Source organism: Dipodomys spectabilis, unplaced genomic scaffold (genome assembly GCF_019054845.1).
Source record: "Dipodomys spectabilis isolate Male_0828 unplaced genomic scaffold, ASM1905484v1 ptg000043l, whole genome shotgun sequence".
NCBI classification, from domain to species: domain Eukaryota; kingdom Metazoa; phylum Chordata; class Mammalia; order Rodentia; family Heteromyidae; genus Dipodomys; species Dipodomys spectabilis.
In genome coordinates, this window is record NW_024870720.1 from 16655605 (window position 1) to 16669127 (window position 13523).

Sequence of the window (13523 nt, forward strand, 5' to 3'; positions counted from 1 at the left end):
GGCCGGGCGCCAATGGCTCACTCCTGTAATCCTAGCTTCTCATGAAGCTGAGATAGGAAGATCACCATTGGAAGGCAGCCTGGGCAGCAAAGTGCATGGGACCCCCACAAGGGGGAAAAAAGCCAAAAGTGGAGTTGTGGTTCAAGTGGTGGCGTGCTAACCCTGCACACACATACAAGTTCAGGGATACTGCTCAGATTCTGAATTCAAACCCCGGGACCGTCCCCCCACCCCCCCCAAAAAAATGTTTACTGTCAGTCATCTAGTCAGTCCTAAAACCAGGTTCAGTACGTTGACTGACTTGTTACCTTTACAGCATGACTGCCCATGTGTGAAGTGAAAGATGCAACAAGAGGGAGGGAGGGGGTAAATCTAAGGGGTTTTCATCAAACACGACTTCACTCTATGCATGCACCCTTCGCGACCAGAACGTCCTCGACCTTCCCCAGAACCAACCCCAGCTCTCCTAAATCCTTACAGTTCCAAGTGCTGGTGTGTTCCCGATTGCCAATGAGCCGGGCCCCACGCAATGACTCCCTACTTCGGTTTACCTTGTAAACTAGCTCGCAAAGGCCGTGGCGCCACTGGAGGCTGACACGAGTCCGTGAGTCCCTCCTAGTCCCCCTGCGGGGATAGACGCCTTCCAGGCAGCCCTCCACCCGGGACTACAGGTTCCATTCTCGCCTCGAGACCGGAAGATTGTGGTTTCCGACGCTACCCCGGGGGTGCAGAAGCTCCGGACTCCACCACGTTGCTCAGCAACCACCAGCTTCCTCCTCCGCTAGGCCAACTAGAGAATCCGCTTCCGGGCCAGAGGTCGTCCCCGCCCCGCCCCTCGTCTCCTCCAAGATGGCGAGCAGTGGCAGCAGTGGGGGGGCATCGGTGCCGGCCTTGTGGAGTGAGGTGAACCGTTATGGCCAGAACGGCGACTTCACGCGCGCTCTCAAGACCGTCAACAAGAGTGAGTGTCGGGGGGGCGGGGGCGCCGAGGAGGGTCTGGGCGGCGGGAGAATGTCGCTGGTTTCCGGCGCGCGGGACCCCCTCCGAGCCGCTGCGCCGAGCGGGAGATCCGGGCGTCGTCCCGGCCGCGGCCCGTGGCCCGTGGCGGGGAGGGAGCGAGGCGCGGCCGCTTGGCGGGGCCCCCCGGGTTCCAGGTGGCCGAGAGCCACGTGGACTTCCCGCTTCCCTGGCCGCGGGACGCGCCGGACAACTTTAAAGAGACCGAAGAACCCGCACTCTTGCCAGCTGTTTTCCCCACTCGATTTCTTCCTCGCTGCCTTGTTTTAGAAAGGCCAATACGACACCAGGTCGCCTCTTCCTCATCCCCCTGAGCGGGGCGATCGAGTCAGCACTGTGGACACAACTTGTTCTCTTGGGCTGGGCCTGGGCCACGTAATTGACAAGCTGGTGCTGAGCTGGTTCTAAGTTACACGGAACGGATCCGGGCAGAGGGCAGGGCCCATCCATAGGTCAGACCTGCTAAAGCCAGTTGCAGAACCACCCCGATGTCATTTCACTGGAGAACGTACAGGGGAACGCACGTACATGTGAATAACGTCAAAAGTTTGGCCTGCTCTTTTGCTGGTTTAGTGATCATTTCAGTGTCTTAGTGCCTTCAACGTAAGGTTCACGGCGTTTGTCTTTTATCCTTTAACCACGAATGCTAATACGGCCGTGTGCTTTAAATGCTCAGTTGTTCTGTGAGTTCTCTGCTAAAGTCGCAACCTGTATATGTTAGGTTTGGCGATGTAATTAAGCCTTTCAACTGTGCAAAGCGGGAGAAACATAAAAAGCATGGCCGTGACACACGGGCTATACAGATACTTTTCAGCCACCCGTTGCAGAGTTAATGTGCAAGTGGTGGCTTTGGCCGGCACATATGCACCTTTTTATTTCATCTCAAGGTGCTTCATATTAAACAATTAAGTAGTTATACAAAGAACTGTAGTTATACAGTTCCATAACTATGATCTTGGCCATTTTGACACTGAATATCTGTTAGCGTTGAAACCTCACTACCTGGGTCTTTACTTGTACTTCTGAGTCAGGGTGAAAAGGAAAAGTTTGAGTGGCTGGGGTGTTTTGTTTTGTTTTGTTTGGGAATATTGCTGGCAAGATGATGTTTGCATTGTCCTTTTATTTGGGGGACAGGGGGTCCTGTCGTGGGGCCTGAACTCTGGGCCTGGGCGGGCTGTCCCTCAGCTCTTTAGCTCAAGGCTAGCGCTCTACCACTTGAGCCACAGCACCACTTCCAGCTTTTTTCTTTTTGCTTGTGTGGTGCTGGGGAATCAAACCCAGGGCCTCATGCATGCAAGGCAAGCGCTCTACCACTGAGCCACCTTCCCTTCCCAGGTCGCATTGTCCTTTGTTTTCCCCTCGGTCATGGGGCTTGAACTCTGGGCCTGGGTGCTGTCCCTCAGCTCTTCAGCTCAAAGCTAGTGCTCTGTCTCTCATGTCATAGCCGGCTTTTTCTGTTTATGAAGTGCTAAGGAACTGAACTCAGGCCCTCATGCGTGTGAGTCAAGCACTCTACAACTAAGCCACCTTCCCAGCCCCTGCATTGTACTTTATAGTTTCTAAGATTTTCTTTTTTTTTTTTTTTTGTCGGTCGTGGGGCTTGAACTCTGGGTCTGGGCGCTGTCCTTCAGCTCTTCAGCTCAAGGCCAGCACTCTACCACTTGAGCTACAGCGCCACTTTCTAAGATTTTCCAAGAACATTGTCAATTCATCTTCTTGATAACCTCGTGAAAAAGTTATGCTTTTATGCTCATTTTGTAGCTCAGAACACTGAGATTTTGCTATTAAGTTATTTTCCCGAAAACTCCCAAGGAGTTAGTGGCAATCTTGCACTACACCTAAAGTATCTTATAATTTTACCACTTAGAGGATAAAGAGGATTGAGAATTTGAGACCAGCTTTGGTTAGGTTGCATAGAAAGACCCTGTCTTTAAAAAAAAGTAAAAAGTTATTTGCTTCCAACTTTCACATGAACTTTTCTTTCTCTGTGAAGTAATAAAATTTATATTTGCATCATAAGATTATGAACCCAAGGCCTTGAATTATAGCAAGCCCTCTACCAGTAAGCTTTATCCTCAGCCATCTTGAAAATCTGTATGTGTGCATGCCAAAACTCAGGGCCTAGGCACTATCCTTTAATTTTTTCACTCTAGGCTAGCACTCTACCACTTGTGCTGTAGCTCTACTTAAAACTGTTGTTGGGTTTTTTTGTTGTTTTTTTGTTTTTTTTTGTCAGTCGTGGGGCCTGAACTCTAGGCCTAGGCTCTGTCCCTCAGCTAGCTCTCTACCACTTGAGCCACAGCGCCACTTCTGGCCTTTTCTGCTTATGTGTTGCTGAGGAACCCAGGGCCTCATGCATGCAAGGCAAGCACTCTACCACTGAGCCACGCTCCCAGCCCGTACTTACAACTTTTTGGTGTTTAAGTAAAAAGAAAGTTTCATAGCTTTAGCCTGCCCTAGTTGGCTTTGAACCATAAGCCTTGGGTCTCAGCCTCTTGGGTAGCTGGGATTACAAGCATTAAAGCATCAACTTCCAGCTTTCTTTTGGAAATCTTTATCTTACTGAAAATCAGATCTGTAATTCCTGTTGCCCCTGAAAAACAAAGATTAGTTGTTATTGTTTTACTGCTTTGACAAACCTTATCTACTGTAGTGAAAATGGAAATGTGGCTTCTTAATGCAACAGAAAAACGTGAAAAAAGAATGGATTTTAAAATGACTATATTAAAATTCTTCTCCAGTACTGCAGATCAATAAGGATGATATAACTGCCCTGCACTGTAAGGTAATATGTCTTATTCAGAATGGAAGTTTCAAGGAAGCCTTGAATGTCATCAATACTCACACCAAAGTGTTAACAAAGTAAGTGATTATCTCAATGTATAGAAACACTTTTGTTAAGAGTTATAACCTCTTCCATGGTTTCTCCTCCACTAGTCATTTTTTTAACCTAGTTTTCCCTCCATTTTCCTTTTACTTGCAAGTGTTTCTGAAACTGAAAGAAGCACTAGCATCTATGCCTAGAGAGCTATTTATTTGTTTATTTTGACCACTAAGAATGAAGTATACTCTAGAAGATAGGGAATATTAAACAGAGTTCATGTGGGATAGAGAGGCAAGGACCCAGCAAAAGTTTGAGCATATAAGCATACAAGTTGATTGAGGTCTTCAGGATGATGTGGCAGTGTTAGTTGACTGATTCTCCATTGAGAATTATTTAAATGAATATACTTAATTTGACTTTTCTCTAGTTATACTTGGCCCCAAAGAAATACGTATCAAGACTAAATTTAAAAGAATGTTTAATGGAATGTTTATAAGAAAATATATTTTTTGTAAGAAGGTACAGGAATTTATACATAAATATGTTTTATATTATAAGCATATATGACAAATTTATATATTTGATGAAAAACTACAAGGGAATCAATAAATAAAAATAGTCATTTGTAGGGAATGAGGAGGAACAGAGTAGATCTCAGTAACAAAAGAGGTAAATCTTGGTATTTATCTTTTTGTTTTTATACTTGTGCCATATAAAATGTAGCTTGAAAACTGATTTTTTAAAACTTATAAGAACTAAAAAGAGAAGCCAGGCACCGGTGGCTCACGCCCGTAATCCTAGCTACTCGGGAGGCTGAGATCTGAGGATCATGGTTCAAAGACAGCTAGGGAGGAAAGTCCGTGTAAACCACTCAGAAAACCGGAAGTGGCTCTGTGGTTCAGGTGGTAGAGTATTAGCCTTGAGTTGAAGAGCTGAGGGACAGTGCCTAGGCCAAGAGTTCAAGCCCCATGACCAACAAAAAAAAAAAGGAAAGATAAAAAGACAAAGAAAAGGAATGATGCTCTTAAGGATTATAGGTATGAGCCACCAGAACCTAGCTCATCCTGTATGATTTTTAAACATGTTATTAATTTTTGTCCTGGGAATTAATGTATATCATATGCTTAAGGCAATTTCTGGCATATAGTGAGCACTGTGCACTGTTAAATAATAATCATACATCGGTATGCTTTTTCTTCAGTAACTCACTGTCCTTTGAGAAGGCATATTGCGAGTACAGGCTAAACAGAATTGAGAATGCTTTGAAGACGATCGAAAATGCCAACCAGCAGTCAGACAAACTAAAGGAGCTTTATGGACAAGTGGTAATTACTGCTTTAAAATACCTGTTGACAATCATCCTGAGTGAGCATGACTCTGCCTTTAACGTGGAGCAGGGATGAGGAATTCCAGCCCATCCTGGTGCTCCACAAAACTGGTCATCAAGCTAATTCTCGAGGTTTGAACGTATTCTCTCTTCTTGCTCTTCATTTAAACAGTTGCATACATAATGTTCTTTGAACAAGGGACTTCCTCAGGGGTAACTAGAAAATTAACAGAACTAGTCCATGAAATTTAGACTTAGTTGAAAAGATGAAAGCAAGTGAGCTTCTGTACTTATACAGATTTGAAACAACATTTCTAATATTTAACCGGTATTTTAAGATTAAAATAAAAGCATGATGTATGAGAATTTGATCTGCCCTATAAGAGTTTATTACTCAAAGAAGGGGCTAGGAAGGTGGCTCATTGGTAGAGCACTTGCCTTGCATGCATGAGGCCCTGGGTTCGATTCCTCAGCACCACATAAGCAAAAAGAAAAAAGCTGGAAGTGGTGCTGTGGCTCAAGTAGTAGAGTGCTAGCCTTGAGCTGAAGAGCTGAGGGACAGCACCCAGGCCCAGAGTTCAGGCCCCACGTCCAGACCACCCCCCACCCCCCAATAAAAAAGAGTATTTACTCATGGAAATATATCCTGTCAAAGTACTTCATTCTAAATGACATGAGACATAAAATTAAGCATGATATAAAGTAGTCCTATTAATGAAAAGATAGGAATCTGTAGACTAGATAAATAGAAGGTAAATCAAGGGTTGATGAAGATCACCAGTCTTGGTCATGGGTGGACTGATTGACCCAAAGAAGTGGTTGTTACTCTCCTTTAAGAATGTGAATAATAATGTGGAAATGTAACTGTGAATGGAAAAAGAACATGAATAAAATAAGCAGTAATTATATTGTGGATACTTGAGACTATGTAGAATGGCTAATTTCTGAGATATAAAAATTGAAAGATTTATATGGTTAACTCCTAGGAAGCATTATCTTTTTTTTGTTAATATTTTATTCTTTTTTGCTAGGACTTAAGTTATTTTGAGTGGGAAAAAATTTTCATTGTAATTCAGATTCAATTATCATACAAACTTCTGTAGAAAGATTTCCTCATCATCCCTTTAACTTCAAGAAAGAATGTAAAGAAAAAAAAAATTGTGTTGGTACCAAAGCTAGGAGTTGAGCCTTACATATTTTTCTTTTTTTGTCGGTCGTGGGGCTTGAACTCTGGGCCTGGGCACTGTCCCTCAGCTCTTCAGCTCAAGGCGAGCGCTCTACCACTTGAGCTACAGCGCCACTTCCGGTTTTCTGGTGGTTTATTGGAGATAAGAGTCTCACAGTCTCTCCTGCCCGGGCTGGCTTTGAACCGCGATCCTCAGACCTCAGCCTCCTGAGTAGCTAGGATTACAGGCGTGAGCCACCAGCGCCCGGCTTACATATTTTTCTAAATTGAATTATATCTGTAATATAGTAAGAGTCATTGTTAGGAGAATTTTTGAAGGCATTAGAGTACACAGAAGTAATTGAAATAAAATTTTTTTTTAATGGTTGATTGCTTGTATTTTGCTGAGGAAGATTTCCTACTTAGTGGTTTCAAATGGGATTTGTAGGGTGTTAGACACTATGTTCATGTTCTTTGATTTTTTTTTTTTATTGCCTTTTTGTTCTCTAGCTATACCGCTTAGAACGCTATGATGAATGCCTAGCTGTGTATAGAGATCTAGTCCGAAATTCCCAAGATGATTATGATGAAGAAAGGAAAACAAACCTTTCTGCAGTTGTTGCAGCTCAAAGCAATTGGGAAAAAGTGGTTCCAGTAAGTATCCTTGTGTGCCTATACTGCCAGGAAGTAATGTTCTTTTTGAGTGTTTGACTGGTATTTTGCTCCATGACAGGAGAACTTGGGCCTCCAAGAAGGCACACATGAACTGTGCTACAATGCTGCTTGTGCACTGATCGGACAAGGCCAGTTGAACCAGGCAATGAAAATCCTACAAAAAGCTGAAGGTTGGCAGTTTTCAAGTTTTCTGTAACTATAATCTGGATAAGACCTTTGTAGAGCATCTTCAAAACTTGGAGTCGATGTTTATGAAATTATTAAATAGAACTTTCTAAAGCAGTAGTTTTTCAAAGTTCATCTACTCTCTCTCTCTTTTGGACCGTATCTCGATTTCTGTTGAAACACCAAGTTATTTTACCTGTCCATTTTTAGTCATATTAGACTTCAGAGTTTGAATTTTGAGTACTTCCTTTCGGAGCAAGTTTTTTTGAATGTTAAATGTAAATGAAGTGACATATGTAACACCACTCAAGCACATTTTAATTAAGAAAAAAGGAGGCTGTGGCTGGGTGCTGGTGGCTCATGAAAGTAATCTTAGCTCTTCAAAAGGCTGAGATCTGAGAACCATAGTTTAAAGCCTACCTCAGCAGAACAATCCATGAGAAGGAGAGTGATAGACGACAGGTCTGACTCAATTGGTAAGAATGCCAGTTGTGAGTGAAATAGCTCAGCAAAAGTGCAAGACCCTGGGGTAAAGTTACAGTACCAGCATACATATAAAAGAAAAAAGGAACCTAGAATGTAGTTCTGTAGTAGAGTACAATCACAAGGCCTTGGGTTCAATCCTCAGTACCCCCAAAAAAAGAAAATTTATTTGAGAACTTATTTCAGGACTCAACTCTTTCTAGAAGCTATAAAAGTGATGTTACAGAGATTTTAGAGGATAGTGATAAGGATAAAAAGTGAAACAGTAACTGTGAACAGCTAAACTGAAATCAAGGTTAGAATATCATGAAAAATCTGTGTAAGAATTAAAATCTCAGGGTTGGAGTTGAATACTTGCCTGCTATGCATATGCCCTGAGTTCAGTCCCTAGCACCACAAAAATGCATAATAAATAAATATATAGGCAGATGAATAGAATTAAAATTTTGCCAGAGACAGTAGTGCACACCTACAGTCAGAAAACTGAGGCAGGAGAATTGAAAGTTCAAGGCCAGCCTGCACAGTGGAGTCAGGCCCTCATTTAAGAAAATGACTGCAGGGAGAGAGGGGAGGGGGGTGGGCAGAGGTGGGGGGGGGGACAACAGGCGACTTAGGGCCTTGTGATCCTTCTTGGCATTTTTATTCAAAGCTGGCACTCTGCCACTTTAGCCACACCTCTACTCCCAACTTTTTGCTGACTAATTGGAGATAAGAGTTTCAGATTTGTCCACCCAGGCTTTTTTCAGATCCTGATCCTGAGATTTCAGTCTTGTGAGTAAGATTATAGGTATCAGCTCCCAGAGCCTGGCAATTAAAATTTCTTAAGCTGGGTTCAGTGGCTCACACCTTTAGTTATACTATTTGGGAGCTAAAGCAGATCAATTGAGTTCTGGTGTTCAAGAATAGTTTCGGAAAAATAACATAACACTGTCTCACTTTTTAAAAAAGATAAAAGATGCATTACAGAGTTGTTGTTTTTTTTTCTAAACAGTACTGTAGTTTGAGCTACTATCTGACTATAGGCAGGTGCTCCTACCCAACATTGGAGATTTTAGTGTAGAAGTATTATAGACTTACATGAGCAGTTTGTTCATGTGTAGCAGATTTTGAAATGTATGTATTCTTTACTCAATTCCATTTTCTTTTAAAGGAATAATGACACCAATTTCACATTTGTCTTTATGTTAATCATAATGGTTAAGAGAACAAAAATTAGTAAGTACATTACTTTCTGGATTGGTTATTTTACTTTAATTATGAAACAGATTTGTCATGGAGTCATTAAAACGAAACAAAACATAATAACATAGATGCATGTTTATTAAACACAAAGATAAACACAGAGTGGTGAAATAGCCCAAGTAGTGGCACTTGCCTAGTAAGTAGCAGACCCTGAATTAAAACTCCATTACCAACAAAACAAAACCAGAAGCTGGACACAATGGCTTATGCCTATACTTGGAGGAGGCGCACATTAAGATCAGAACTGGACTAGCCCAGACAAAAGTTTTAGATACTCTCCTCATCCACCAAATTCAACAAATGAGTCAGAAAGGTATGGTGGTGCTTGCCTGTGTGATCCAAGCTACTCTGGGGTCTATTTGTAGGAGGATGTTTGGTTGAGGATAACCTTGAGCAGAAAAGACTGTCTGAGAAATCTCAGAAATTTAGTTCTTGCTTTTTGGAACAGTAAAAGGAATGGAAATTACCCAGCAATACTAACTTTTAGATAATTTTTCTCTTGTAGATCTTTGCCGCCGTTCGTTTTCAGAAGACTCTGTAAGTATTATACAGTTACTAAGTCCAGATTTTATAGTTTTTTGTTTTTTGTTTTGTTTTTATGGGTTTTTTGTTGTTGTTGTTGTTTGTGAGGCCTGAACTCTGGGCCTGGGTGCTGTCCATCAGCTCTTCAGCTCAAGACTAGCACTCTACCATTTGAGCCATAGCACCACTTCAGGCTTTTTCTGCTTATGTGGTGATGAGGAATCGAACCCAGGGCCTCATGCATGTGAGGCAAGTACTTTACCACTAAGCCACCTTTCCAGCCCCTAGATTTTATAGTTTTGACGAATAATGGACAGCTTCATTGTAGAATTCACTTTTTGTTATAGATAGTACAGTTCTTTTGGTTTTTACCAACTTAGAAAATAATTTTCTTTAGGAACTTTAATAGATCTGAGAATTTTATATGGTTTATATGAAAATAAAGCTACTTTTCACATGAATAGTTCTTTCAGAGTAGTATTGTTGCCTTGTCAAGCACAAGTGACATAACATGTTTGGGAACGACTCTTGGTTGGCAAACATTAAATTAGAGATGGAGTACTGAGTTGATAAAAGAGAATAGCCTCGTAGTTTTAAATATTCATTAGGCAACTTTTCTGAAAAAATTGGAGAACGTGGATGTATCCAAAGCATCAGTTGATGGCACTACATATTTTAAGCCAGTACTCATACCTATATTACTAGCTTCTCAGAAGGCTGACATCTGAAAGATCCTGCTTTGAGGCCAGCCCATGTTCACTACACTTAATTTCTTTCTTTTTTTTAATTTTTATTTATTTTTTATTGTGAAAATACTGTACAGAGGGGTTACAATTAGATGGGCAAGATAATGAGTACATTTCTTATCAAGCATTGTAGCCTCCTCCTTTGTTTCCCCTTCCCGTCTCTTCCCAGCCTCCCCCCATAGTACTTAACTGTATTTTTTTTTTTGTCTTTTCTTTTTTGGTACTGGGGATCGAACCCAGGACATTGCACTTGCTAGGCAAGCGCTTTGCCACTGAGCTACATCCCAGCCCCACTACACTTAATTTCTAAAGCAGCTAACATAAAGCAGGACTGGTCAAGCACCTGTGGCTTATGCCGGTAATTCTAACTACTCTGGCTGAGATCTAGGAATTACTGTTCAAAGCCTGCTTGGGCAGAAAAGTCCATGAGATTTATCTCCAATAAAGCCAGAAGTGGCACTGTAGTTCAAGTGGTAGAGCACTGTCCTTGAGCAAAAGAAGTTCAGGGACAGCACCCAGCCCAGAGTTCAAGCCCCAGGACTGATGGAACAAAACCAAAACAAATAGGCCTAGAGATGTAGATCAAGTGGTAGATTACAGCACAGTAAGCTTAAGGGTTTAGAGTTCAAACTCTAGTATTACTACTTTATAGGAATTCTTTTTTTTTTTTTTTGGTTGGTTGTGGGGTCTGAACTTTAGGCTTGGGTGCTGTCCCTCAGCTCTTCAGCTCTTCTGGCTTCTTCTGCTTATGTGGTGCTGAGGAATCAAACCCAGGGCCTCATGTATGTGAGGCAAGTACTCTGCCACTGAGCCACATTCCCAACCCCTATAAGAAAACATTTTTAAAGTAAAAGATAAAAAGAGTTATTTAGTTAATTTTATCTTTGTTTTTGTTTGTTTTGTCTGTGTGGGATTGAACTCACAGCCTCGGCACTGTCTTTGAGCTCTTTTTGCTCAAGGCCAGTGCTTACCACTTTGAGTCACAGCTCTACTTTGGAATTTCTAGTGATTATTTGGAGATAGGAATCCCACAGACTCCTTCTTGGGCTGGCTTTGAACCAGTCTTCAGATCTCAGCCTCCTGAGTTGCTACTATTACAGGTGTGAGCCACCAGCTAATTCCATGTTTTTTTTAGAGATACGGTAGAATTGACAGAAGCATTTTTTTCTTTTCCTAGTGGGATGGCACTAGGGTTTGAACTCAGGGCCTTGGCACTTGCTAGGCAAGAGCTCTACCACTTGGCACACACATCCTTTATATTTTAGTTATTAGATAAAATCTTGCACTTTGTCTCCAGACTTCCCTCAAACTGAGATCCTTCTATCTACACCTTCTGAGTAGCTGAGATTACAAGTTTGAGCTTCTATAGTTGGCTACAGAAAAGAAAGTTGTTGGCAGAATTTAGGAATTTTGTCAAAAGTTAAATCTGGATGTCAATTGTGTTTTGTTTTTTGGGGTTTTTTTGTTTTTGTTTTTTTTTGGTCGTTCATAGGACTTGAACTCTGGGCCTGGGCGCTATCCCTCAGCTCTTCAGCTCAAGGTTAGTGCTCTACCACTTGAGCCACAGCGCCACTTCAGTTTTCTGGCGGTTTATTGGAGATAAGTGTCTCAGGGACTTTCCTGCTCAGGCTGGCTTTGAACCGAGATCCTCAGATCTCAACCTCCTGAGTAGCTAGGATTATAGGTGTGAGCCACAGCGCCCAGCTGGATGCCAGTTTTTTATATTATGATTTTCATTCCTGGGCTTTAGAGGATAATGACCATTAATACATTGTATTTCTTAATTTGTTGCCATGTTCTGCCAACATCTTTTTGCCATTTTCTCAACAACTCTCTTTAGTGACAATTCTAAATTTAAAAGAACTGATGTCATGGAACATTCTTGAAATTACATGTCTTCTTATGGGTTGTATCTCTTTCAAACATTTGGATCACTTGATAAAATTATTTCAAATTTTCAGTTTGGAAATTTTTACAGAAAAAAAAAATCTTTCTTCTTCTGCTTAGGATGGGACTGAGGAAGACCCACAGGCAGAACTGGCCATCATTCATGGTCAGATGGCCTATATTCTGCAGCTTCAGGGTCGTACAGAGGAGGCTCTGCAACTTTACAATCAGATAATAAAACTAAAGTGAGTTGTTAAAATGAAGTATCTTTTATAGGGGATGAGGCTTCTTTTTTAAAGTTTGTTCTATCTTAACTGTTGCTTCTTGTTCACAGGCCCACTGATGTGGGACTGCTAGCTGTAATTGCAAATAACATCATTACCATTAATAAGGTAAGGGATATCCAGGGCTTTCCTGTGTATGTATTTTGTGCTGAGAACTCATTACCCCAGCTTTATTTCTAGGGTAAGCATTATTTTTTCCATAATAGAAAAAAATCCTTGAGTAGCAGAATTACGATGGAGTATTAGTTAACTCTCATAAGATTGATGATTCTGTAATGCATATTCAAGTAATAAAGCATTCTTGTAAGCCAGTATATTAGCACACATCTGTAATCCCAGTGTGTTGAAAGTGCAAGACCAACCTGAAATACCCAGCCTCAAAAACCTAATTCATTCTGATACTGAAAAGAAGTATACTTGTTTAAATTCCTTGTCTTTTTAACTTGCTGTATTTGATAAAAAAAGAAAGATCTCTGGGTTAGCAGATTTGAGTTGACCTGTGAAGGTTTGACTGGTTTAAGATTTTTATTCTCTCTTATCACTTTCCCTTAACCTATCCTCTTCCCAACAATTTCAACTGTTTTTTTTGTTCTGTTTTCACACATGTACCAAAAATACTGATACTTGTTGAAGGTTTAAAGATTAACCAGCAGGATAAGCATGCATAAATATGAAGAAGCATTTCTAGTTCACTGGGGAAAAATAAGAAAACACAAAAAGATACATAGGCATAAGGGACTAAAAGAAAAAAATAAAAAGTTAAATATCAAGGTATTTTTTCTAAAATGGCTTCAGAAATTTGTACAATGATTTACTTACATACTGATCATTTCAAACTTTTTGTATTTTACTTTATTATACAAATTTAAACAGCATGATTTGTAGAAATTGCAAAGTAAATACCTTTGTAGTCAGTCTCAAAACAAGTAGTTAATAATAGAAAGATAATCAGGAGTTTGGATCCCTTTTTCCTTAAGACAGCTCATTTCAGCCTTCTCACCCCTGTTAAGTAGATTGTAAAATAGATAGATACACCAGTAGGTTTGAATTGTGAAGATTTCATTTACATCTGTGAATCCAGAGCAAATTTCTATATATTTTACTAGCTGAGGTTCTAACCAGGTTGTGTTTATATAAAATAGCTAAATGAAACAATAAGACCTTGGCATTTTAAGGGGGCTGAAGT

General features: G+C 41.0%; 1 protein-coding gene across 1 annotated transcript in view; it reads left to right on the forward strand.

The window, feature by feature from the left end:
• The first annotated feature begins 813 nt into the window (after positions 1 to 813).
• The window catches only part of Srp72 (signal recognition particle 72), a 30268-nt gene continuing 17558 nt past the window's right edge, over positions 814 to 13523 (forward strand). The window contains exons 1-8 of the mRNA XM_042678076.1: positions 814 to 961; positions 3759 to 3879; positions 5043 to 5166; positions 6844 to 6987; positions 7067 to 7178; positions 9404 to 9435; positions 12174 to 12298; positions 12388 to 12445. Of these exons, the coding sequence (XP_042534010.1) occupies positions 850 to 961; positions 3759 to 3879; positions 5043 to 5166; positions 6844 to 6987; positions 7067 to 7178; positions 9404 to 9435; positions 12174 to 12298; positions 12388 to 12445 (828 nt within the window). The 5' untranslated portion in view covers positions 814 to 849. The remainder of the gene's footprint in view (positions 962 to 3758; positions 3880 to 5042; positions 5167 to 6843; positions 6988 to 7066; positions 7179 to 9403; positions 9436 to 12173; positions 12299 to 12387; positions 12446 to 13523) is intronic.